This window comes from Podarcis liolepis, assembly GCF_965112155.1.
Source record: "Podarcis liolepis genome assembly, chromosome: 5".
NCBI classification, from domain to species: domain Eukaryota; kingdom Metazoa; phylum Chordata; class Lepidosauria; order Squamata; family Lacertidae; genus Podarcis; species Podarcis liolepis.
Window position 1 is genome coordinate 64,660,607 of NC_139556.1, and position 26,445 is coordinate 64,687,051.

The window sequence follows — 26,445 nt, forward strand, 5'->3', positions numbered from 1 at the left end:
TCCAGGAGTTCGTGATCGACCATGTCAAAGGCTGCTGACAGATCTAGAAGAATCAGCAGCCCTGACCCGCCTCGATCCAGCTGCCTGCGGAGATCATCTGTTAGGGCGACCAGAGCCGTCTCGGTCCCATGACCAGCGCGGAAGCCGGACTGGAATGGGTCTAGAGCAGATGTTTCATCTGCTGTCCCTTATAAGTGGGAATGTGCTTTATTTATTCAACCTTGGTAATGGAAGTTCAGGAGGAAGAGCGAGGATAGAGGGCAGGAACAAGCTGACAGCATGAAATGGACAGCTTGCATACAAGAGAAGAGTGTTTTTAAGCAAAAGAATGGTTGAAATTTTTTATTGACGCTGGAAGTCCTTAGGGAAGCTCGCACTTCTCAGTGTTCACCTTTAAGCTGCAGACATTGACTCCAAATTTCATGCCCTGTTGGGCCAAACTGCACATGGGGAAGGTCTCTGCACCCTTCCTTAAAACTCTTCCCTCTTGGGACTAGTTTTTAAGTATTTCCCACTCTGAGCCTTTGCTGTAGACTAGCAGGCTAGCTTTGTCAGAATGTAACTACTATTTAAACTCATTCATATAAACACACAAACAATTTTTTATTATTATTACTGCTCACTCTGTGTGTATTTCTGAAAGTGGAATACAGTAATGGCTTCCTTCCACTTATAATTCACAAGGATAGTCTATTCAGTTTCTGGAGCATTAACTCAAGTCTTTGATGCCACTAGCAGTGCCAATCCCCTGCCTTCTAATCATTATAAATCATCTGTTTTGACTAATTCCTGAGCTTGTGGATTCTAATGCCTAAATCATGCTGAAAATACTTTATTGGTTTTGCATGTATAGAAGGAAGAGTACTCTGGCCTCTGTGTATGCAATGCATGATTCTCATGTCCCCTCCTGTTTCCTGCCTTTACAAAGCCCCCTCCCCTGCTCTCTTTTAGCAGTCAGGTTGTCTTACCATTCTCCAGTATTGTCTCTGAGAAAGTGCTGCTCACACTACTCATAACCATCCCCTCCCCCCCCCAAAAAGAACCAGGAGAAAAAGAACCTTTTCGCCAAATATGATCAAGCAATCCTGATTGTGTAGGATAGGCTGATTTGAATATGTTTTCGTTGTAGGATGTTCATCTTTGTTTAATGTCTAGCACTCTATTAACTGGCGGAATAAGCAAGAACTCATCTATCTTATTTCATTGTAAATGACTTGCAAAGAGGAAAGAGAAGGTTCTACTGATAAAAATAACTTTGCTAAGCTGCCCAAGGTCTTTGCTAATTGTGCTAGAGCAGGGCGCTTTCATATTCAGGATGTGGAAGCACAGCGAGCTAATAGAGAGCTAGGAGATTAGCCAATCCAATAGAGTATTAAGAATTCCACCAATTTTTAGATTTAAAAAGCCCTATTGAGACTGGCAGCAGCACAATACCCTTTTACCTTCTGTTGCATTTAGAAATCTAAAAAATGCCCTTTCTTGAGGCTGCAGCAAAGCAATTTCAGCCATGTCCCAAAGCAAATTTGTACATGAACACACAGTTATGACCTCCTGGCTACAATGTTTGGAATATAGATGGAGAAAAGACTTGTGTAGGCAGAAGTTGGGAAACATCTATGGTGTGGGAGACATCTATTTTATGTCATCCTCATTCACCCATTTCAGTTACAAGTGTTCAGATAAGTCAGTCAATTATCCTATTCTTATATTACATTTGGTGTGGTATTTAAACTTTTCTGTATCAGCATGGGTTAGCAGTAGGATCTGTTTGCCACTGACTATACTCTGTTCTGTGATTGGTATAAGCAAATAAGTAATATGTCTTTGTGTACTTGTACCCGTGGAGAAGAGTCATAATTCAAGTGATGAAGGATGCTCTATATGCAGCAGGTCTTAGGTTCAATCCCCAAGCTGACCCAGTAAAATGTTCTGATGTCACAGTGACAATACTGCATGGTGTCCTATTTAAAAACAACTCCTCTTAAGATGAGCTGCAATCTTTGTCCCATTTACAGAATTCATGATCAGGTCAAGTCTACTATCAACTGCTTTCAAACTCAAGATGGGTATCTGTTAAACTGTTGTAAGACAGTCGGAAGTGAAATAAAGAAGACAGGAAATGTTCTGTTTGTGGAGGGGCAGAATTAATGGCCAGATGCTCAATGGAATATATTCTTGTTACTCAAGTCTTAATTGACTAACTTACAGGAAAGCAGAAAATGAGGTTTGGTCAAAGAAGAAAGTATAAATTCTCTTCTCTAGCTATTACAAGAATGATAAAGAACTTTCAGAGTTTACTAAGGGAAATCTGCTGTCCCTTTCAAGAAGTTTTACAGAAAATAATAACAGGCCTTGTCTAGCAAAACTTAACTGTAGAAAGACAACTACAGTATTAACTACGTTGGAACTAAGGAATGAAGAGTGGTGCTAGTGTAGCAAGAAGCTAACAGAGACTGTGGTGTCATCTTTATTTCCCAGGTGATAGTTGCCACATCCAATTCAGCTACACTCCAGCAATTTCATGATAATGCACAGCTATACCTGAAGATAGCATCGAATCACACCAGACCCCATTTAGAATTCAACATTTTTTGGAGCAGTACAGAATTGTGGAGAATAAATTTGCCTTAACGCTGTGCTTGTGCAAAAGCAGTCTTCACATTTATTATTTTGTGAGAAGTTTACATGAAACAATAGGGTACCCATGGGGGAGTACGTTGAGACACAGCATCATGTGCTAAATCATCTAACCAAATCCTGCCATGGCCTGCACCCAGGCAATCTCCAGGGAAGCCAGGCACTACAGGACTTTGCCCATTGTGCTTAAGACTTTCGAACAGAACAAGTTTAACAGATTAACATTGTATGCGGCTATTGCTAATTAACAGTTTGATAAAGAGTGTACCCATATAAGTAAATCTGTACTGAATTTAACCCAGCTCATGCCTCAGTTCAGAATGTATTTCTCTAATCTTAGCCCTGGTTTGGTGGCTGCTAGTCTGCCTAGGAAGGTTTCATGATTCTTAAGTGTAATGAAAGAAACTAAGGTGTACTTTCAGAAGCTGCCCTGTTTCTGCCCTCAAGTGTAATTCACATTGTTTCTAGCCCCCTCTGCCATTGCCAGAGATCCTTACTCCTTTCATGCATAAGAAAGCCAATTGCAAATGTATACGATGCATTTCAAACCCCTAGCTAGAGTAATGCAATCTCGTTTTATGCATCGTCTTCCCGCTATAAAAGCCATAAGTATGCTTAACAGTACAGCACCTGAGAAAACACTTTAATAACCCCCAAATAATACTTTTTTTTAGTAAACTCTATGAACTAGAATTTACTAAATTTATAAAACAGAACATTTTTCTTTAAAAATTAGCAGAATATCCTATATCTCCAGAAATGCTAAGAAAGGCTTTACCAGTTGTGATGCCCAGAATTGAGTTCCTCAGCATTTTGCCAAGAAATGCATTTTAATATAATTCATCATAATAAATATTTCATTTTTCTTCTCAGGGTGTTATTTTTTATATTTTAAAGTACAATATCAGTTTATATAGTTGCTCATAATACACATTGTAATCTAAACGCTTTCTAAAAAGTGTCTATGTCAGAGTGTAGAAAACTTAGTAATGTGTTAGGATAGTGTTTAAAGAGCAGCATTCGACAACACAGCATAAAATAATCTAATACTGAGAGATATATCTGTACATATTTATATGTTCATTCTCACCAAGTCTTACGGAAAGTGATTTAACCAATGTCAGAAAAACGATGTGGTCACAGCATATTGTTTGGGGAGGTCTTGCGATATAGTCATCGGCACTTGACCCTGAAGTGTAATCTATTTCTGACTAAAACTAAACTCCCCCCACCCCAATCCTTAGGACTCAAAGGACCACCATGCTTGAACTGATTCTCAGAGCATCTCTCCCCAGAGGATAACCTGCCTCTGTACAACTAAAGCCGAGATGCAAATACATGAGGGGGTTTAAAGACCTGTCTTACTCACTGTACACTTTTCAGCTGTTCTATATGTTACATGAGAACTTTCAATGTGAATTGGAAGGACACAGTGAAAGGAAGAAAAAGTTTGACCAATTAGCTGTGACTTTTTCAAGTAGACTTTGATTAAACCAAAGTGTTTCAGCAGCTGGAATTAGTATCTTTTATCTGGACACTTAACAGGCATGGAAATGGCTTTTAAGCCAACCACGTCTAGACAAGTTTTTTTCCTCCTGCCTTAATCACCATGGGAGGAGCCATAGTCCAACCCAGCAGGAAAGTTGCCCTTTTCCGAACTGATATTAATTTAGACCCAATACTAAGCTTAAATCTTAAACCATTACTGGCTCAGAGTAAGAAGAAATCAATAGAGTAGTAAGCCGAACAAAACCTTTACACCCCTATTACAGTACTGAGCTGGTTTCTACCATCCATGTCAATTCATGCACAATTATTTGACTTATGAAATTAAGTTCAGGTGTACATGTATTGAACATATGCACAGCAGAAAGGGGTTGGGTGATTTATTTATTTTTACAGAAGCTGCTGGTATACCACTGATCAGCTGGACAGACTTTTCTAACTAATGGGCTCGTGACAGCTGTCTGCCATGAGCAGATGGCAAGGGCAGATTCACATAATCAGTTTTGCCATGGGTGTGTTCAAAACCCAGGCAAAAACATCTGGCTGGTTTGGAGAGAGAAAAACAAAGTTTGACATCATGAACCTATTTCAGGTTAGAAGCTCTTCAATCTATGCCATACCTTTGCAACCCAATCAAATTTGGCCTCAGTTGGTAACACATGAATCAATTTAAGTCAGATTGAAGACCAAATGAAGTTGGTCAATTGGCAGTGTAACAACTCACCCTAAAAAGATTTTAAATTCAGGCATCGTTATCATTCTTTTCCAACAGGATTATGATTAATAAGGGTATATTGTGCTTATTCTGGGAACCCCCTGAGTTACTCTGCAGCTTGCAAAAGGGTGGTGTGCATGCAGGTTATTTGAAAAGGGGGTACACTGACTGCAGAACTTGTGGGTCTTTGTCTCCTACATAAAATAAAAAAAACTAAATAAAGGGCTTTGTTCACCCAAACATTTGGTGTGCTGATGAAAGGCTGCCTCCTTGCTCCGAAGGAGTAATTTGGAACTAATAGGAACAGCTCACAATTTGACCTGATTTTTGCAAATTAAGTGCACCATACCAAAATCAGGCACAGTCTAGAACTAAAAAATACGTCAAATCTGTAACTTTAAAAATATACAATAGGGCTCTTGAAAATTCAGTGGTTTGATTAGGATCAAACAACTAATTCACAAGTGACTAAATACGGTTAACTACATTCCTCTGTGGGTTGTCAAGTGCATTGGAAAAAAGGACCTGTCAGAAAAAAGCTAGTATAAATGCTAGAAAACCGGTATTGTTTTAAGTATGCCTAGCTAGTTTCCAGCTCAGCACTTCACACTGTGGTTTCTATGGTCTCAATCACTTCTAGTTCGCATTGTGAGGGTGATAGGAGGGGACACTCATCCGGTTCCCAGCTACTGTCTGGACTATAATCTTCTTCTGAACTTAGCTCCGCCCCTTCCTCTGTGTCCTCATCACATGACTCCATATAGTGAGCCCCAACAGCATTGATCCCAGAGTCCTCAGAGCTGGAGGGGGAAGAGCAATGATCTATTTTTGGTGTATTATTCTCTCTCAAAATTAAGGCATTGCGTGTGGTGACCTCCTGAGGCTTCGTTTTATTGGGGGGAGCAGGAGGTTGCCTCTGCACGTAACACATCTTCCCATTGATGCATTTCACACGGTAATTGTCAATAAAGAGGTCCGAGATTGTGCAGAACCGTGGGGAATCTGGGGGTAACGGTGGCTGGAAGACAGGTGCAAACTTCAAAAAGTGTTCCGTGAGCGAGACAGATATCTGAATGGTGTTTGTGGTTCCCCGAGGCCGAACAGGTATTTCTGTGCTTGGAAGTTGTTCTACTGGAGTCATAGGCTGATAGACGTATTTGCCTGTGAAGGATATGAAAAGATGAATTAGAAGCCACATTCTGCTGTGTAGGAACTAGGTCAGGAACAAAACAGGTATTAGGCCCTGAATATCAGTTGCTGAGAAGTAACGTAACAAGGCGGCTAGGAACATAGGAAGCTGCCTGATATGACGTACCAGTACGTTCACCTAGTTTATAAAAGTATTTATATACTGTCATTAATAGACTAATATCTAGGCAGTGTACAGGAAAAAGTCATTTAAAATAGTAGCATTGTCTGCAAAACGAGTGGGGTACCTTTTTAAAAAGTCAAGGGCTACATTCCCATTGAGGGGTGGTTAGGGGCTGCATACTGGAGGAGGGTGGGAACACTCCTCTCTACCCAGCCCCACTTTTCTCTCTCCTCTCTTTCACACCATATTGACACCATTTCCTTCCAGCCACTTTCCTTCTATGTGTGAGCAGGCTTTTCTTCTTCTCAGCCTAGCGCAGAAGGGAAGTGAGCTGCTAGAGCAGGAACAGAGCAATCTGTTCCTCCAGTGGCAGCTGACTTTCCTCCTTCGCTGGATAAGGGAAAGGGTTTTTTTCCCTCCCAGTCTAGCACAGAAGCAATGTATGTCACTGCTAGGCCAGGGGGAGGAGGGCGGCACCATTGAAGGCTCTGTGGGCCAGGTAGTTTCCCCACACTAACTGGCAGCAGCCCTCGGAGGTCTTTCCCAGCCCTTCCTGGAAAAGCCAAAAATTGAGCATGGGACTTTCTGAATGCAAGGCATGTGTTCTGCCCACTGCGCTATGGTCACACAGGTTTCCATGAGGCATCTGCATAGCCACTGTGGGAAACAACCCTGGTCTAGATGGTTTCTTGGTTTAATCCCTCTGGGCGCTTTCCACATTCTTATTTGTGGCTTATTTTTCTTCACAGTCAACTGAAAGCGAGCTTTCCATAAGTGCCATTTTCTAGGATAATTCCTCTAAAGAAAAGCAATCAGAAGATGTTTCCAGAATCACCAATGCATTTATTTTGTTTTCCCTACTACACAAATATGTCTTTTGGGAGGGTGTTGCATTTTCCCCTTTGGTAGTATTGGACACAATTGTGGCTGCAGCTGGCAACGGAAGACGTTTTAAAGCAGGATATGAAAGGACTGCAAAGCTGTGACTGCCACTGGCACTCTGATAATTCAGCCAAATAAGAAGAAAATAGGATTATGCTGGCTGTAAAATGGGCTCTTATGCTGCATTGAACAAGAAGCTTGAAAGCGCTGCTAAAGGAAGCCATATAGAATTTTAAAAAGCAAAAAGACAGAGCTTTGTTGCAGTGAATGAGAAATCTGAGCCCAATTCAAAAACCCAAAAGAATAGAATTTAAATGTCTTCTAAAATGCATCATGAGCAGCTGTGTGACAGAAATGTTATAAACATGGAGGACTACTGTTGTGCTCAGATGCCACTGTGGTAAACACTCAGTAAAAACTTTCTACTGTTCTGGCCCACAACGAATTGGCTCTATTTTGAGACAGCGCTTTTCTTTCTCTGACTCTCCAGGTTCTCAGTAATGAATTAGAAGCTAAACAAGTTGGCAAACAAAGCAGCCATGCCTTCGTTAGCATCTGCTTCCTTTTCCCATATATGCACTTGCTAGCACAGCTAACATCTTCCATCTTCTCCATCCTTCCAAAGCTCTTATTTTGTAAGCCCAAGGCACAGACCTTATGAAAACCAGTAGTTATGCATTAATGTATCCTCCTAATTCCAGTCAATGCAAAATGATTGACAATTATCTATTTTCAGTGCTAATCTGTGTCAATTACACACGTTAACCACTACAAACAGTGTAGAGCAAAAACATTAAGCAAATGCCTGACAACCCCAACCTATCTTTAACCACAGTGAGTACTTGAGCTTCAGAATCTGGAGGCAAGTGTTGCGGGTGGACCCTGCATCCTAATAATGGCCATTCTACAAACATTTACAAACATTTTCCAACAATAATGTTATTCCCATGTGTCTCTATTATGTTTCTTGCAGAGCTCTTGGGTAGAGGGGAAGTAGAAGGCAGACATTTGGTTGTATGGAATCCAGGAATTCAGCTTTAGTTTCAGGTTGAGATAAGCACATGCTTTGCCAAAATAAAATGTGTAGCTAGATTATGGGAGTTGCTCCCCTCCTGCCGGCAACAAATTCACTTCAGACCAGAGTCAAGGCAACCCTGGAGCCCACCTCCATTCTAAAATTAATCAGGATAATAAAGCAAGTGCTACTCCCAAAACTTTCTGTTCAGTATTGTGGACCCTATTTTATGAAACAGGCCACCCTCCCTGTTGCACTTCTGGCACCAACTGAAGACCTTTTACATTTCAATTAGCTTTTAAACCAAATCTTGATTTTATAGTTCGAATGCATTTTTATTTCTATTGCATGCCACATAGAGATTACTGTGATCAAATGGCATACAAACTGTAGAAGTAAAAATCACGTTCCTGGGCAGTCCTATTGTTGCCTCTAGACCCTGATGTGAGGCTACAGCACTACCAACGCAGACCTGCTGAGGCCTTCCCAGTCCCTTAGCTCAGGGACGTAAGCATGAGGCTCAGTAATCCTCCATACATGCATAATTCAGTCAGGGATGCTGGGAAATCATAGAAAATGAATGCCAGCTGGTTCAGATTGGGCCTTTAGGGCCTACTTTGAGGAAATGAAAGCACTAAATGGCAGGGTCTGAAGGCCTCAGGCTGTAATACAGATTTCTCTTTGTAAGTGAGGCCTCCCAGCCACCACTGGTAAGGAACACAAGGGAAGAGGGTGCATAGGGCCTCATTCATGGTGAGAAATCCTTAGCAGAGTCTGAAGTCTCCAATCTACGCCACATATACGCAGAGCCAGAACTCCAGGCAGGAGTTCGGATGATAATTCTGGACACCCAGTGAACCTTCAAGAAACCAATCTATTTGCTTTTGATTATTTCTAGATCCTACTTGAAAGTTGTGTTTGCTCATCCTTATTCAAATGTTGTTTCCCATCAGATAAGCCGCTACCATTGCATAGTCATGGTGTAGGCTAATCATATTCCTTACTTGCATGATTTGAGAGGCTCAGCAACATTTTAGAGGAGGGAGAAAGTGGACCGAAAACTATTTGCATCAAAAACCTAATAAGATTTCTAAGGAACATGAAACCGTCAGTATCAGATGCTCTTATCAAAACAGAAACAGTCGCTAAATCTGTGCTTTGCAATGTGGCCTGGGAGGAAATGAATGAATGCATGAACTACCAGCAAGACTTCTGCTTGTGCAATGGGACTTTTCCCCACCTCGCCTCCCCTGTGCATTTCCAAAATTTGCTCCAGATGCCATGTGGGGGTACAGTGAAACGAGAGGGGGAAAGTGCTCTGTGCAAGGAGAATCCTAATGGAATAAGCATACTCAGTCCTTATTGGGGGTGTGGATTCCCCGTTGAAGTTTTATTTCCTAAATATTTTTTGTACTCATGCAGATCTTGGGAGTCTCCCCCGTCTGCTGTTACTTCCCTCTTGTGCATGACTAGTGCTGTGCTGCCTACATAAGCAGAACTGAGATTGCTATTAATATACAGGATTTAAAAAAACCCAAACTCAAACACCTAATATTGAAACCAATGCAATGATACCAAATAGGCAGGTAAAACACTGAGTTGCTGACAATTCTGTTCACATGTAGGTATTTGCCATGTGGGTTAAACGTAACCTGTTATTTCTTCCAAGTAAACTGGGTTGCACAGAATGTATGTTTCATGTTTTATTTCCTAATATCTTTTAAAGCGAACTTTCTGAGAAGTAACTGTCATTGAAAGCCGTGGGACTTATTTCCAAATAATAGATTTAGGGCTGCAATACAGGAAATGCTAAATTTAAAATACTCCAAAATAATGACTGGCTCCTGCTATGTTGCAGAACACTATAGATCAAGATGTTTTGATTAGAGACTGTAGACAGGAGATATGGGATATGTTTTTGATTTTCTTGCTGGCTCACAATCATTACTCAAGGAAACCAACCCATCTGTGCCTCCAAACGCACCAACTGTGGAAGGCTGATAATACCCATCCTTCCAAGACACACAAAGGTGACTCAAAATAGAAATTATCCCTGTGCAGAGCTGCTGTATTCATACCCCAGGACTGGATGAGTTGGGGACTGAGGGACTAACTAGTTCTACTCTTACTTGGATAGACAATTTTAGGTGATGCTGGGGAAAGACTGCTAGACTGCTTGGCACTTGTGTTTGGCGGGTCTCCACAGGGTGCTATTCTATCCTCCATGCTGTTTTATGTTTACATGTAACAGTTAAGTTACATGTCAGTGGAGGTTTGAGGATATGGCTAGTACTGGCTTATCTGTCTAGGTGGGCAGCATTCTGCCCATTCTGGAGGGAGTTGCACTCCTCCTAAAGTATTATGTACAAAATTGGTTCATCTTATGTCCCTGGAGGTGCAGGTTGTCTCCCTAGCACCTTTTTTCAGTTTATATTGGTGTACTAACTATGACTCTATCTGGACAGGGACAACCGAGCTTCAGTTTTTCATGTCCTGATATCCTCCCATTTGTCTTCAAAGGCAGACCCATGCTCAATACACCGCAATACTCCAATGTGAAACTTCAGTTAAATCAGAACACAGCAAGACTGCTAACTGGAATTGGAGTGCTTGAACATAGCATGCTGGTGCTTTCCTGGCTTCAGTAGTTTCCAGTCTATTTCCAGGCTCAAGTCAATGTGCTGTTTTTTTGACCCTGAAAGTCCGGCATGACATGGAATATCTCAACAACCTTCCGAGGCCCTTTTCTCTGGGTGCTCCTGCTGGGTTATGTGTGACAGGTGACTACTGGAGAAAGGGTCTTTTCCGTAGTGGCACCTCAGCTTTCTCAGCACCCCAGAGAGCCTCACTTGATCCCTAGCTTGATGTCATGCTGACACCAAGTAAAGCCACTCTTACTTTCCCAGGTCCTTCTATCAGTTCCTGTTATCTGGGCTTTAGGTATGTATGCGTTTTATTGATTTGTTTATTTTTCATCTGTTTTTTATCTCAGTCTTAAACTGTCCTGAGAAAATGGTTCAGCACATCATATAAATATTTTAAGCAAAAAAAGCAAAGTAGGCTGATACTTGTGCGGGTAGCTTTTCACAGTATTTGAAGCCAAGAGTTAATCTTTGCCTCTGCAGATTTTTTGTCTACTGTATTTGCCATGCTCTTCTTCCAAGGGCCTCGGAATGACTTGCATGTGGTCCCCAGGTGGTCTCCTATCCTGGCAGTGTTCAAGGTCAGGCTTGCTTAGTACTCAGAAACAATCAGATACACAGCATCTTTGAAACTCTCAAAGGTTTCATGAGCAAGAAATACTGCAGCTTTGTCAGCAGCCCCTTATATCACTATGTTTATTCAGAAGGCATATGTTCTACTAGTAAATGCACAGAAAATGGCAGGGGTCCAAGACAGATCACATACTATAGTATATAATTATAACCTACTTCCCCAAATGTATGTCTATGAAAGTAAGCATGCTAGTAGGAATTTCAGGAATGACAGGAAATGCAAGTGTTCGGTTTCTGAAAGGAGACGTACGAAGGCTCACATTTATATATATATATATATATATATATATATATATATATATATATATATATATATATTTGCTTTCGTAGATTTTCACGGGTACAGGAATGCAGGTTTTGGTGTCTTCGGGTGTCTTCCCGTGTAAGAGTTGGGGTGTCTAAACGTCGAAACGTCGTCGAAACGTCGCCTAGACACCCCAACTCTTACACGGGAAGACACCCGAAGACACCAAAACCTGCATATATATATATATATATATATATATATATATATATATATAATGCATCCTTTGACCTGGAAACTCTGTCTCCTAATTCCAGGTGCGTTGAGACTTGTTGCAGCTACTGAGTGGCAAGGGAAATGTAAGCTGCTGCAATTTACTCTCCTTTATTAAACTTAACATGCCTGTGAATTGTAAAAATGTCCCAGGATGCAACACTGACTCAAATTAAGCCACAGAAACAATTCTTAGCTTTTAACAGAAGATTATTCACAAAGTCATTTGTCCTGTACAAGTAGCTCTAGACAGGCTTGAGCATGTTCCAAAGAAAAGGCTTAACTAATATAATGCAGAAAAGAATCTCAGTTCGGTGGTGGATTTACGGTCTACAACCCCTATGTGCCAGCCCTTTTGGAGCTCAATCCATCCACCTAAATAAACGTGACTATGTTCAAAAATGTGACAGAGCTAAATGCATAAGAATGATTTCATTAATGATATCTTGACATTGACATTGAGAACACACTGGTCCAGTACTCTTGAAACAGCTGACATAAGGCAGCATCCTGTGAAGCTATGGAAATATCACCTCTATAAACTCAGTTTGCTTATGAATCCCACCAACGTCACTTCATTATTAGTACTTAAGTATAATAAAAGGAAACAAATCTTTGTGGAATAATCTGTAAATGAATGTTATTTGAAAAAGGCATACAGAAAACTCTTATTTTGTTCAAAGCACACCTGACTCCCACAAGCCTTATGTAATTTGACATAAAAAAATGAATTGTGCCTAGGCTTTTAAAAGCAGCCAAGGTAATTAACCCTGACCAGGTGAAAACTCAAAACACTGTCTGATGCTTAGAAGGAACCGTAAGCATTAATGGCTATATTAGAAGAATGCATTTATTTCTAAGGAAAGAAATAAAGTGCTTTGTTCCATCACAAACACCATCAGCAGAGCTGCGCTTTCTTTGGGGGAAATGGATTTGCCCTTTTTCCATTAGGAGCAGGTAATTCAATATCACCACTGTGGCCCAATCGCAAGTAAGTACATGCATTGTGTGAGAGCTCATACTAAAGTGCCAGAAAATTGGGAGTAGCTGCTCTATAATGAAAGCAACACGTAACATCACATTGCAGAAAACCTATAGCACCCAAGCCTTTGCTGGTCAGCTGCTCTACCAATTATTTCATGGCTCAAGGGAGAGGCTTAACCTTTCAGATTTCAGAAAGCTCAGTGGTGGTGAAAACTAGAAGCCTTGTGGCACTTTAAAAGATACCAATTTTATGGTTGCTCTTGTGGGCCAGACCCATCTACAGGGCTTGTAAGAAGTTAGCATACACAAAGGCACAAAGGAGAACTGTGAGCAGTAAATCAGTATCTGCATTTGCAAAATGGTATACTAAGGAAGAAGTAGAAGACCTGGCCCTCACAAGAGCAACATACTTGATAGCAACATATCATTCTGGGAAATCAGGGTGGAGACTTGTTTTCCATATTTGGATCAAGAGCTCCTCCATACAATGCTTTTGTTTCTTCCCAGAAGTAGGAGAAGATGACTTTCATAGCTCTCATTTGTTGCAGACATGACAGGTCTTTTTGCAGCAAAAAGAACATTTGCTCACATGGTATAATCAACCTAATCAATCACTTCCACTAATTTGCAATTACATTGCTACCTCATTGTTGTAAACAGATCTCTACCAGTTTTCTTTAGACAGTTATTGGAGGATATATATTTTTTGTCTGTAACCAGTAGAAGCGTAACAGCTTGTTCCTTTTTTTATATAAGATTCAACACATACTTTGGATTTTGTATTCTTATCTATGCTTTTTCTAACACCAGATTAAACATGAGAGGACAGGATACTATTGTTTTGTACCTACTGGGGCAGGAGGCATAAAAACTCCCCTAGGAATTAAAGCAATGAGAAGATATTAAGTGAGAAACTTTTTCCTTCCATCATGGCAGATATTAAGCTTGGGGATTCTGGTTCCCCCTGCCAACACACATACTTTAAGAAGGTCATATGCAAACACCATCCAAAAGAAAGAATCCCCTCTTATAAGATGGAGTAGATTTAACCTATGGAGACTGATACAACTAACAGCCAATGCAATCATATACTTGTCTACTCAGAATTAAGCCCCAGTGAACTCAGTGAGACTTAATTCCATTTATATACAGTATAGGATTGTAGCCTCAGATTTTTAAAAATTGGGTGACAGCTCAAATACGTGCATGAAGATAGGTAAGAATCTATCTGTAACTTATGCATTGTATCTAATGTTGGTCCTACTTAGAGCAGACTCACTGACAGTAATGGAAATGTCTTAATTTAGTTCCGTTAATTTCAATGGATCTACACTTAATACAACTTGGGCACAACTCTCTGTCTATGCTATCCTAAAGTCAAACACCAATCCTCTCCAATCACATAACTGATTTTAAAGAGAGGAATGTCTTCATTGAATAATAGGATTAAAGAGTTGGAAGGGTTATCTAGACCAACCCCTTGCAATGCTGGTTGTTAAACTCATCAAAATATTAGTTTATTTACATTTTTTAAAAATCCCAGCAAAACATGTTAGAAACAAGTCAATAGGTTGAGCTCAAAAAGAGTTCTTTACTAATTGAGCAGTCTGTATGCATCCCTGCCTCACAGCATCAAATTCTGTTGCTAATTTGAAGGTATCTAACCGTGAAATAAACAGAGGATTTGCTTAAGCATTCTTTTTTCTGCTTCTATTGATCCCAGCATTCCAGTTTACCTTTGAACCTCTGTAATGTTGCTCACATATGAAAAGCGCTTTCAGCTTCTGCCCCCCCCTAAATTACCACCTTTATTAACTTGGAGGTCTATGTTTTTCAAAAAGGATACTTAATAATGAAAACAGCTACAAAGTAATAAAAGTTACACTCCAATTTGGGAAAAGCTTACAGAGAAGACTCCACTGTTGAGCTAAGAAAAGACACAAGGCAAAACTTGGGACAATTAAGCCCCCTACCCAACAGAATCACATGCATGAGGATACATTAACACTTATGAAAAGAAAAGGTACATTGTTCACAACATAAGAAAAACTAGAAGAGATTGAAGATTAAGTAAAAGGTGTAAGGTAGAAGAAGAAGAAGAAAGGATGGGGATATTTGGGAGACAGCATTTTAAACTAGATCTTCAATTTAAAGTGTCAATATCTCAATAAACCATAATTCTGCCCATATTACTTGCACAGGTTTGAGGTTTGTCTCTATGTTACCCTTCCTTCAAGAGCTAGCTCCAACATTTCCTCAACTTATCTCTCAATTAGCAGGGTGCATTTAGATTTATAGGCTAAATGTGCAAACCATTTTGCAACAAGTGCCCTTAGCAATGGCAGCATTTCAATAAAGCCTAGGGAACTGGCCATGTTTTGTAGTACTTTGGTGATGAAAAGATTATCTGGGTGTTTTCCAAAATAAAATAGAAGAGCTTGTAACTGCTGATCTCCTGCCAAATGAAAAAAGCGAAGAGGTCCATAACACATGTATTAACAAAACTCACAACTGGCCAATACTGCCAGTTTTTGCCATGAAATATAACTCCAAACTTTCAAAATTATAGGTGCTCAATACATGCTTAATCTAATCATCTGTTGAGTTAGTCAAACTGAAGTGTAATGATGCACTGGACTATTTTTGTTTGTGTATTGTATTGCCTATTTCCAGGATCCATTTACCTTTTATGGATTATAAATGAAGCTTTAAATTGGCAGCAAGGTGTAAACACAGGTAAGCAGATGATTTATGGGCCTCTAAGGAATTTGTAATATGAGCAGTCACTCAACAAACTAAAAGTCTCCAGCTCATTTCCAAGAGTTGAGATAACTATAATATTTAGCCCGAGGGTGAACCACAAGTTCATGTTCTAAACATACACATTTTAACTGAGGCATCATGCATTTTCACCATTTATGTTTCCATGTTATGTGCACAAATCTTGTGAGGATAGGATTCTCCTCATAAGATGGAGCTTTCATATGCATAATGACAAGATATATGGCTTCCTATCATATACAACAGTCTAGTCAATATTGTATAGCAAAAAAATGCTTGAAAAAGTAGGCTGGGAACTTCCAGACCCCTCAGTAAGGCACACATGTTAAAGGAACTCACTTGCTGGGTCAGATTAAGGTCCACTTAATCCAACATTCTTTTATCAATGGTTACCGGCCATCATACATGCCATACACATGAAGGCGATAATATGCTCCTGAGGTTTGCCTCTAGCAACGTGAAGTCAATTGCCTTTGAACATGGGAGATTTCATTACAGTGTTATGGACTTATCCTGCATGAATTTGCAGAGTCCTTTTTTCAAAGCCCATGATGACAGTGGCTATCCCAAAATCCTGTGGTAGGGAATCATTTTGTCTATGTTGAACCCATTGCCATTTTCATTGTTATCCCCCCTCCTTTGGATCCAAAGAGGCATCCATGTCATGTAAATTCCAATTCATTACATATTGTCACAATTTATGCTGCCTCCTTTCTGGGGGTCTTCAACCCCCATATTCATTATTTGCCAATAATGAATGCAAATGAGATTCAAGTTAGTTAGTTACAGGAAGAATAGGAAGTCATGAAACAGTTACAAATTATTGGGGGTATAGAAGGTCATCCAGTCAAGAATCCCTTCCCCAAGCCACAATATTCTATGTAATATAAAGCATGCTAGATGAACCTTCCTTGGAAACCTCCAAGTATGAAGACTCCATAACCACAAAATGCTTGCTCCGTTGTCCAGCCTCTCTTATAGTTCAGAAGTTCTTTGTGGTATTTAATATCAAGCCATGTTACTGCAATTTAAACCCATGTTACTGCTTCCTTTCTACTCTATTAGCCCAAAGTAGAAAATGCATTCCCAAAAGCCAAGACTTCAGAACCAATTCTGAGAGTTTAAGGGAGGGTTAGAGCAAGGTCATATTTCCTGGTTACATTTTTCAATGACAGTAGCGCCCCTGCAATTTGTAATACAAGAACTTGCACTTTGGTCCAATTTTGAGAAACATGTGTATACAAATACACCAAAGAATTCTTGAGAGCATCCTTATCCACACAAAGGCATGTAAACTTGTCTTGAATTAAGATTTTGATGATGTGCGATTCTCTCTCAAGTGGAAAATCCATATATTTCTGCTAATTCACAGTTCCCACCCCTCTTTTCATATTCTACAATAAAGTTATCAACTCCCATTTTGTGATTGATTCTGCTAACAATTTTAACAGGGTTGAATATGACCTCAATCTGTTCAGATTAATCATAAGAGAAGAAGCAACTTGATTACAAAACTTTAAATGCCTGTCCCAGGAGATGCTATTTGATTGTAGAGGGCTCTTTCAACATATCAAACAGAAAATTTAAAGATACATTCAAGGAGCGGAATATGAAATCATATTTTTTTAAAATCAAGATAGAAATAAAATGCCACTTTTTGAACAGTGTGGATAATTAACTACCGGAAAAGATTAAGAAGAAGTGCAGGTGGCATATTATATTGAAGCATCACTATAATTCATCTACAAGTGAGTCAGGCTGGCTAGTAGTAATAAACATCCTCAAGTGAATAAATTACTCTGTGATGCTCTCTGGGCTGGGCTATGTGGTCAGAGTGGTCCCTGCTAGCCTTGAAAACCATGAACTCTGACAAAGCCCATAAACTCTCAAGAAAATTATCAACTCAGACAATGTTGCACATGCAGAACACCTTCTGTAATCATAGCTACTCCTTCATCGGTCCTCAAAATATCCCTTATCAACTAATGTACCACTGGGAGAAAATTATTACTATCTGATGCCTGTGAAACATAAAGAGAATGATGAGCTATGGTCTAATAAAAATGGCAAATGTCTATAATGACTGGATTTCACTTGGCCATTCCATTTTCCTCGCAAAAATAAAAAGGGGTTCTTTTTTAAAAAAAATTAGAGTTCAGTCATATGTTCAGAATTAGAAGTCTACTCTTTAGCTGACTTTCCCAAGGTCATCTAGCACCAGGAGGTCAATATCAGATAATATTTCAAAAAGCTATTTCAGGAGATGTATAATGTGTGTGATGCATCCTGCTGTTTTGCATTTACAAAAAAAAGGAGAGCTTAATTGAAAAAAACTATTACAGAGTTCTGAAGCAAAAATCAATGCACTGTGCAAAATTAATCCTTCTATGTGAAGGTTTGATTTTAATCCTTGATATTGTTCCACATCTGTTCATGCCTGCCACTTGAGCAATCCAGGCCTCCCTTCTCTTCATCATAGAGATAAAAGAAACAGATGTCAGCTGTGGAACAGATCTTCTCAGGGCCAATTCACACAACCAGTGGAAATGATAGTGAACACATGATAGCTATCACATTCAGTTTGCCTGCCACTAACAACTATGTTCACATACTAAGAATGTCTGTGATAAATTGGTTGTAATGGTTTGGTAATATGGTATGATACCTATGTACAATGTCATTTTTATTTCAGTTGGTATCGTTTATCACCAAATTGTTTGATTTTCTTAGATGCCTTAGGGACACAGCTACTAAGATTAAGAAAAAAATACCATAAGATGCTCTGAGCCCAAGGGATAGAAAGAGGAATAAAATGAAGAAAAATACAAAAAAATAATAATAACAGACTTGTATTTTTCCAATTGTCTGTTATTTAAGTAAGCATAAAGAGGAGGAAGCTATGGAAGTCAATGTCACTGCTACTAAAATTCACACCATATTACATAATGCTATGCTCTTAGAAGGCATATGTGGCACTGAGAAAATTTGATGTGCCCCTCATAATAATGCAGAAGTGTACATTATCTAGAGAATCATAATGTTTTCAAGACTAAAATCTCAAACATCTGGACCCAATCTAAAATGCCACAAGATTTGCTGCCTTGGATTTTAGGGAACAAAAATATGCTATAAATAGGTAGTGAGGCTAAACCCCCAAAAGAACCAAGGTGTCAAAATGGATCTGGGGGTTTCCTTCAGTTATGTGCACCAAAGGGAGGAAAACCTCCTTACAGATAAGCCAGTATGCCACTAGAGATACTGTAGGGAAAATAAAATGTTTAGGGCTAATTCATATGCCATTCCATCTCATATTGTGGACCTTCCATTATATATATTCTAATGACTCAAGCAATAAATCCATGGCTGTGAAGTTAATTCACATCCCCCAAAAAGTTACTCTTCCCAGCCTCATAGGTTACTCACTCTAGGAAACTCTCCATACTTTTGCTTGTCCTGTCATTTTCCCCTTGGGAAACCCCACTCTTCATGGCTGAATCGGAGCAAACATCAGTTGGGTTTTCCATGGATGGACGTTTGCTCTGATTCAATAGTAAAGAGTGGGTTTTTCCAAAGAAAAGCGTCAGGGCAAACGAAAGACTGCTTGGCCCTATGCTTTCTAGGCATGGGACAAGTGGAGTGTGGATGAGCCCTAGGTCCACCTATGAAGTCTCTTTCCATTGCCCATTGAAAAGATAAGTATGTTCCAGCTTGGTCATAGCTACCATTTACTGTTCCCAAGCACACAAAAATAAAATTGAGAGGCTCTGCAATAATATAAAATTGCTCCCAAGGCAACAGACACTTTAAAAAAAAACAACCAAGAAGAACAATTGTAATTAGCTATACTCAGTATCTCCTTGCTCACATAACAAGGGGTAGGCAATACGGGTTATTTGCCAAGGTTGTATATACATAAAGGCCAGAGATTAGAATGGAAAGGCATGATACTGCTTGCCATTAAATATATAGGAAAACAATATAATGAGACCCCAAAATTGTGGTCTGTTGAAGCTACAAAAACTGATATTTATAACTTTGCCATAAATAATAATGGCAAAATGGCTGCTCATGTTGTATACTGAAAATTGCTTTTATTTTCCAAAATCTGCTCATACATCAATCTGAGAAAGTAAAACGGCCAATTAATTTTAATACATTAGTAGTGTACATATATGTACTGATTACCCATTTCCCACATCTCGAAATTACAAGCCATTTCTTAGGTAATAATATATTTAAATATGCAATATTCCCAAGGGGAAACAAATACAGAGCCTGTGCTAAATTAATAAGGAGTTTATAATTGTTTGCACTGGTTTTCCTGGAGGTAAAAAAGAAGAAATCCAGGACGGACCTTAAATTACCTTAAAAAAATGCTGGCATCAAAGTAGAGAAAGACGGAAAACGACAGCTACTACTGGTGGAACTTTTCATTAAATACTGTAATCATAAACTGCCAATTTTCACTTAGGGACTAATCAGCTAAACGAGTAGGTTCAGGAAGAATTGTGTGGGGTGAACTCTGCAGGCCACTGAACTCATGCCCCCTCTTGTTGCTCTGTGCCCACTGTGTGTCACAATTCTGCTCCTTCAACAAAGACTGAAAATAAACATGCCACCACATTCTGGAACTCCAAAGGTGGGGACTGAATCCTTTATGAGCAGCGGAACCATCAATACCCCTAGATAAGGACGTTCAGCTGCCTAATTTTGTATTTATTTGATTTTATACTTTTCTATGCTGCCCTTCATCTGAGGATTGAAGGGTGGTTTACAATATAAAAACACAAAATATAATTTGTCTAGCCAAGCCTTTGTGATCTTATGGATTCCTATGATATTTATGTCCTCAATAATGACTCAATTTTCTCCCTAAGAACTTTGCTTCCCACTTCCTTTCCAGCCCTGTTTCTCCACTGGCAAAAAATCTCAGCAGACTCAGAGTATGTCAACAAAGAAATCATTGGTTTAGCACTAATAAATGGGGCAAGTCCTAGAAATGAGAGATGGTCCATTTGGAACCAAGGAAGCTGCCTTCTAAAAGACCACTGCGCCATCCAGTTCAGCACTACCTACACCAGGGATGGGGAATCTTTTTCAGCCCTAGGCTCACATTCCTTTTTGGGCAACCTTTGGAGGGCTGCATGCCAGTGGTGGCAAAACCAGAGGCAAAAGTGAGTGAAGCAACTCATGTAATATTTACTCACATCCTCCATCCAGAGAAGCAAGAGGCATTGACTGAGGTCAAGGACCTTTGGAGTTTGGAGAACCAGTGAGAGGTGTAGCACAGGGAGTTCAGAAGGCCAGACAGAGGGGCCCTACCTGTGTTTCACTTTCACTGAAAAAGGCTCCTGAGGGTTGCAGATAGGTGCCTTTCCTGGCCCTACCTGGAGATGCATTAGGTCCAGTCGTGATTGACTCTGGGGTTGTGGCACTCATCTCGCTTTATTGGCCGAGGGAGCTGGCATACAGCTTCTGGGTCATGTGGCCAGCATGACTAAGCCGCTTCTGGCGAACCAGAGCAGCACATGGAAACGCCGTTTACCTTCCCGCCGGAGCGGTACCTATTTATCTACTTGCACTTTGACGTGCTTTCGAATTGCTAGGTTGGCAGGAGCAGGGACCGAGCAACGGGAGCTCACCCCATCACGGGGATTCGAACTGCCGACCTTCTGATCGGCAAGTTCTAGGCTCTGTGGCTTAACCCACGACGCCACCCGTGTCCCTCTGCAACTAGTACCAACTCATTAATTCTCCATGTCTAGGATGAGTGCTGTTACCTTCTGACTTGCAGGGACAAAACCCTTCAGCTGCAGATATGTCTTCCTGGGACAAATAGCTTTGAGGGAATTTTCTTTAAGATCATGGAGCAGAGGAAAAGGGTTAAGCCCCCTCCACCAGGGCTATAGTCGCAATCCAAATTAGGAGGCCTAGAGCTATTACTCTACTTTTCCGTGTATAAGACTAGGTTTATTTACTTAAAAAAATGTTAAAAGGGGGGCTTATACATGGGGGACAATCTCGCCCCATTTTCTGAATTTTGAGTCCCGTCTTATACATGGAAAAAATACAGTATTTTTAAAAAACCCACAACACTCAAACAAATGCAAATATATATTTGACATAATGTTCAGTTTGGCCCTCCGAGTGCCATTCTGTCGAATCCTGATATAACTTTGGATGGATTCCCTCCACTGCAAATGGAAAGGAGTGCATTGTTTTAATGGTTATCTGAACAGAGTCCTTGGAAATTGCTAAGAGCTCTTTAAGATCAGTTAGAGATGGGAGTATTTCTACTGAATGCTTTCACAAAATCTTGGTCAATCCTGATATCAGAGAAAGCACCTGATCAGGCTGTGATCGTAGTGATGCGCAAGTGGGAGAATCAACTTATCCACTTGATTAGAAGCACTAAAGCAGCAGATTCAAAAAGGCTTAACAGTGTGCTTTTCCAACAGGAAACCAAAATCATTATTAGAGAGCATTTAGTGAACACTAATGTGTATGACATCATTAGAGCTTTAGTGGAGCACTGTTCTACTCAGCAACAGCCTAATTTTGTAGGCTGAAACAGCACAAAGGGGTAAGGTGGGTTTAAGAATGGTGGTGTCCATATAACTCAGGGTGTGGAGTTGTAGTTCATCCTAACCATGTCCACAGTCCCAAGTGAATTTTAGTTTTATTGCCATTTGTTAGCAAGTTGATGCATCACTAGGGCCTCCAAAATGAAGGGGTGGAAAGCAAAACCCAATGAGATCAAAGAAAGGGAAAGGTGAGGCCATTAAAACGTGCGAAAATATAGATTTGGACAAGAAGTACACACCATTAGTTGATAGCTTGACAATTTATTGTGGAGCAAGCAGTTTTCAAAAGGAGATACAACAATCCTCTAAATTTACAAATGAGATATAGTTTAAAAACAGAAAATGACAACGAATCCTACCCTAATATATAAATTTCCTCAGGTCACAAGGACTGGGACATGAGTCATGATGCTTTTGTGAGTGGAGAGAAATCCCCACAGAGACTTGGATGGGAACAACAGGATGCTGAAGCAGAAAACTGAAATGCAATTTCTCTGTTGTAACAAGTCCAATGCATCTACCTCAGTTTTCTGGCTGTAGATAATGAAATGGCCACATCAGGCAACTGAGCTTTGCTGTGTGACTTGTTCCAGATAGATGGTGTGGCACTGAGTTTCATGACAACTATACCAATAAAAATGGGAAGAAAGAGCAAATCGTTTATCGTTTATCGTCTATTTTCTTCTGCATGGCCTGCCCTTCACTCTGGGTCACCTCATATCATTCAATAAGGTGTTTCTAGCTTGGACAAGGGAGGGTTGTGCGTGACTAAAGCAAAAAACCAAAACCTTAATTGAGAATGAATACATTTGAACTAAACCATTCTTTAGTACATTTTAGAAGCATTCTTTGGGCATAGATTAAATTTCAGGTTGCCAGGGAAGATCCTTTAATAGCTTGGAAACGAGATAGCAATAAGATTACAGGCTCTATTAAATGCAGCTCCATACTATAAGAGAATAAATAACAGAAACCACCAATTTTTAAAACCACTATGAATCAGCAAGCCTAGCCTGAGACAGCAAGCCCACAAAAGAAGGTATTTCTGATGGGCATTTCTGATCGCTCCCCAGGGAGGCACGCCTAGTGCCATCTTTATCCAGGTTTAGGCACCAGGCAAAGAATTTTCTCTTATTTACCGAGGTTTTTGGCTCTTGATTTGAAGGGTGGTAGCATGGCCTCTTTGGGTAGGACAGGACCTGTAGTCCTGCCTTTTTGTTCAGCTGTGTTTTTTAGCCTTTTATTTGTACTACTGTCTTTTTAGGGTTTGGGGTTGTTTTTTTGGTTCTTAACTGATTTTAGCATTAAGTCACTCAGCCTCACTTTGTAAGAAAACCAACTAACAAATACAATAAAAATGACAGCCAAACTAAACGCCTTGCTTCAACCACTAGTGTTCATACGTTGATATAACAGACTTCGTACGCATTATGAGAGCCACTCTTAGTGTACAATATCCAGTAAGGAAAGCCTACAAATAGTGCAGCCCATCCCACGGAATGTTGGCTCCATTTCCTGCCTGAACATCTGTGTTCATATACAAGGCATCTACAACTCCAGCTGTTATCAGAGATAGAAGAGGGAGCGCCTTCTTGTAGCGACAGAGGCTAGGATTATATGGGAGGTTTGCTGCTTCTCAGCCCCCTAAAACAAAAAAAGATACGTGGAGCGGGGAGAGAGGGGAGTGTGGTTCTGTTCTGCCAACAGAGAAGAGGGGCAGGCGCACCCCTCTCCTTCCCTTCCACCTTTTACCCATTACTGCCACTAACACAGCTTCACAGCGAGCCCATCCCATCCCTTTCTTGCCTCATCAGATACATGCAGGCTGGGAGGATGGAGAAATCCATCGTGTTCCGGGTGCCATGCGATCAGCCACTATCGATCTCGCCGTCAAATCCTGCCCTCCGGGCACCACAGAGCCACCGAGGCGAAGGGAAGGAAGGCGGGCAAGAGCTTGCCTGCCCCCTCAGGATCCGAATCCCAGGGGGGGCAAATAGGGTGTGCTTCTCTCACCGCCGCCCCCCCCCCGGGGGCTCGGGGATGCTCGCCTGCTCATCCTCCCTCGCGGCTAGCAAACCACCACCCAAACGGCGCGCCACTCCCCGCCTCGACAGGAATCTCTGCAGCGTTCAGCCAGGGGGCTCCCTGCGCTTGCAGGAAGGAAGGAAGCCTCTGGAAGTCCGGCGAGGGGCCAAGGCGAGCTGCTCGCCCGGGCGGCCCGCCCATCCCGCGCCATTCCTCCTCGTCCCCCCAAAATACTCACAGTGGCACCAGCCCAGGTGGCAGCACCAGTGCAGGCGGAAACAGCGTCCGTGGCTGTGCGTGGTGCACATCGACAGCCCGTCGCAAGGCTGGAAGTCGGGTCTCCCGGCGCAGCTGCGGGCCAGCGCTTGCGCCTCGTCCAGTTTCTCGCTCTTGCCCGCCGCCAGAGAAGCGGCAGCGGCGCTGGCCGCCGCCCCAGTCCCGCTCATGGCGCTGCTGCTGCTGCTTCTGCCGCCGCTTTCCCCGCCGCCACCTGCAGCCCGCGCCGAGCCGCGCACCTCCGCCGAGTCACTCCCGCCTGCGCGCACACAAGGCGCAGCGGGGCGGCGAGCGGCGCTTCTGGCCAGCAGGGACGACGCCACGGGCTAGCCCGGCCGCGCCTGGAGCCACCCTGGCCTGGCGCCCGGCTCCTCCTCAGCCGCCACAGCCCGCCCCCTCCAGCGGGTGAGTGGGCTGGCGGGAGGGTGGGGCTCGGAATGAGCGGGAGAGTGAGGGAGAGAGGGGAAGTCTGCTGTGGGGACTCCGCCAGACGCCTCGTGAGCGGCAGGAGGGCGGGAGAGGGAGCGGAACCCTCCCGAGAGACCAAAACCGGCCAGTCCTCCCAGGACGCGCAGCGGCTCATGGGCTGGCAGCCCCTGCTTCAGGCGAGGCGAGGGAGGGAGGGAGGGGCGCCCGGGGGCCCGCTCCCCACCCCCGACAGCCAGTCAGAGCGGCAGGTGGACGTCTCTCCTCTCCAGGGACCGGTTACCAAGGAGCCTCACCTGCCCTTGGGGAGGGAGGGAGGGAGAGGAAGCCCCCACCCCACCCCGGGCTCCAGCAGACCCCCTGCTGCTGGAAGCCATATCGAATGCCTCGTCAGCTGCTTCCACAACCACGGACTGGGAATCTTTGGGTGGGCGGGTTTTTGTTTTTTAAAATTTTATTTAGTCAGAGGCAACCATTTCTCTCCTGACAACACTCCCTCTGGTACCTAGCGGCGGCCCCGCTTTCCTGGCTAACCTTTCCACGCCGCTCCGATCTCGCCACCCCCTCTGTCGGGACCCTGCGGGCTTGTATATAGCAGCAAATCCGCAACGTGGCGATACAGGACATCTGTTATAGACGTGCAAATGCTCCTGGCAGGGCTCCCCCGTCGGCTTTGCAAGACATACACTAAATAATAAACGCGGGTGGCTTGAAGGAAGCTGATTTCGTATAAATATGTCATAAACTGATAAGCGTGTGTGAATGAAGCTTCTTTTTGCGTGGGGTTGATAATTGCTCCCGCCTTGGCTCAGTGCGTTCCAGAAGAAAAGGAAGGCAAAGCAGGAATTTGTCCGAAAGGCCATGCAATGGCATTCAGAAAGCTCCCTTCTACTGTTGCATGCCACCCCGGTCTCTCAGCGGTGCAAGATTCCAGGGGTTCCAGATGCTTTATCCAGGGTTTGTGTTTGCTTTTGGAAAATGAGGCACAGCAGAGACTCTGGTATCTTTATGATAAAGTATATGGTTTATACACTTACATACACACACACACACCACATGAGCCTATGACGGAGGGGTTCTCAGCATTGACACCCCAAGTAGGTCTTGTTTCTCCCATAGCTGCAGCCTTGGGTGCAAACGGAAATCAGACATCCTGCTCTGACCCTCTCTCCAGCTTGCTGCCTTTAACCTGTCACCTTTTTTCCTCTAGGTCACATCACAGCCAACCCTAAAACTCTCCTTCGAACTCTGCCTTTGTCTTGTTAACTAATTCTGAGTTGGGGGGGGCTCCTCCCATTTGCCATTTGGCACAGAGCCCCCTCTCTTTGGCCTTCGTAATGGCAAAACATTTTTAGAAGCCAAATACCTTTGGGACATCGCACATGCAATGTCACTCATGTTTCCCCCCCACAGTCTTCCTTACAGTTTGGTGCCTCTGATTGCAACACTCTTTCCTGTCCCTGCCACATTTTTACTTCCTTGAACTTACAGAAGCATTTCTGTCAATCTC

General features: G+C 42.0%; 1 protein-coding gene across 1 annotated transcript; it reads right to left on the reverse strand.

Annotated features, from left to right (window-relative positions):
• Positions 1-2,639: 2,639 nt before the first annotated feature.
• On the reverse strand, positions 2,640-25,077 carry LOC310708337 (UPF0524 protein C3orf70). Its single transcript, XM_083506636.1, has 2 exons — positions 24,472-25,077; positions 2,640-6,019 (listed from the first exon to the last, which is right to left on the reverse strand). The coding sequence occupies exons 1-2, from the start codon at positions 24,677-24,679 to the stop codon at positions 5,463-5,465; spliced, it is 765 nt and encodes a 254-aa protein (XP_083362762.1). The 5' UTR covers positions 24,680-25,077; the 3' UTR covers positions 2,640-5,462.
• Between the last annotated feature and the right edge of the window lie 1,368 nt (positions 25,078-26,445).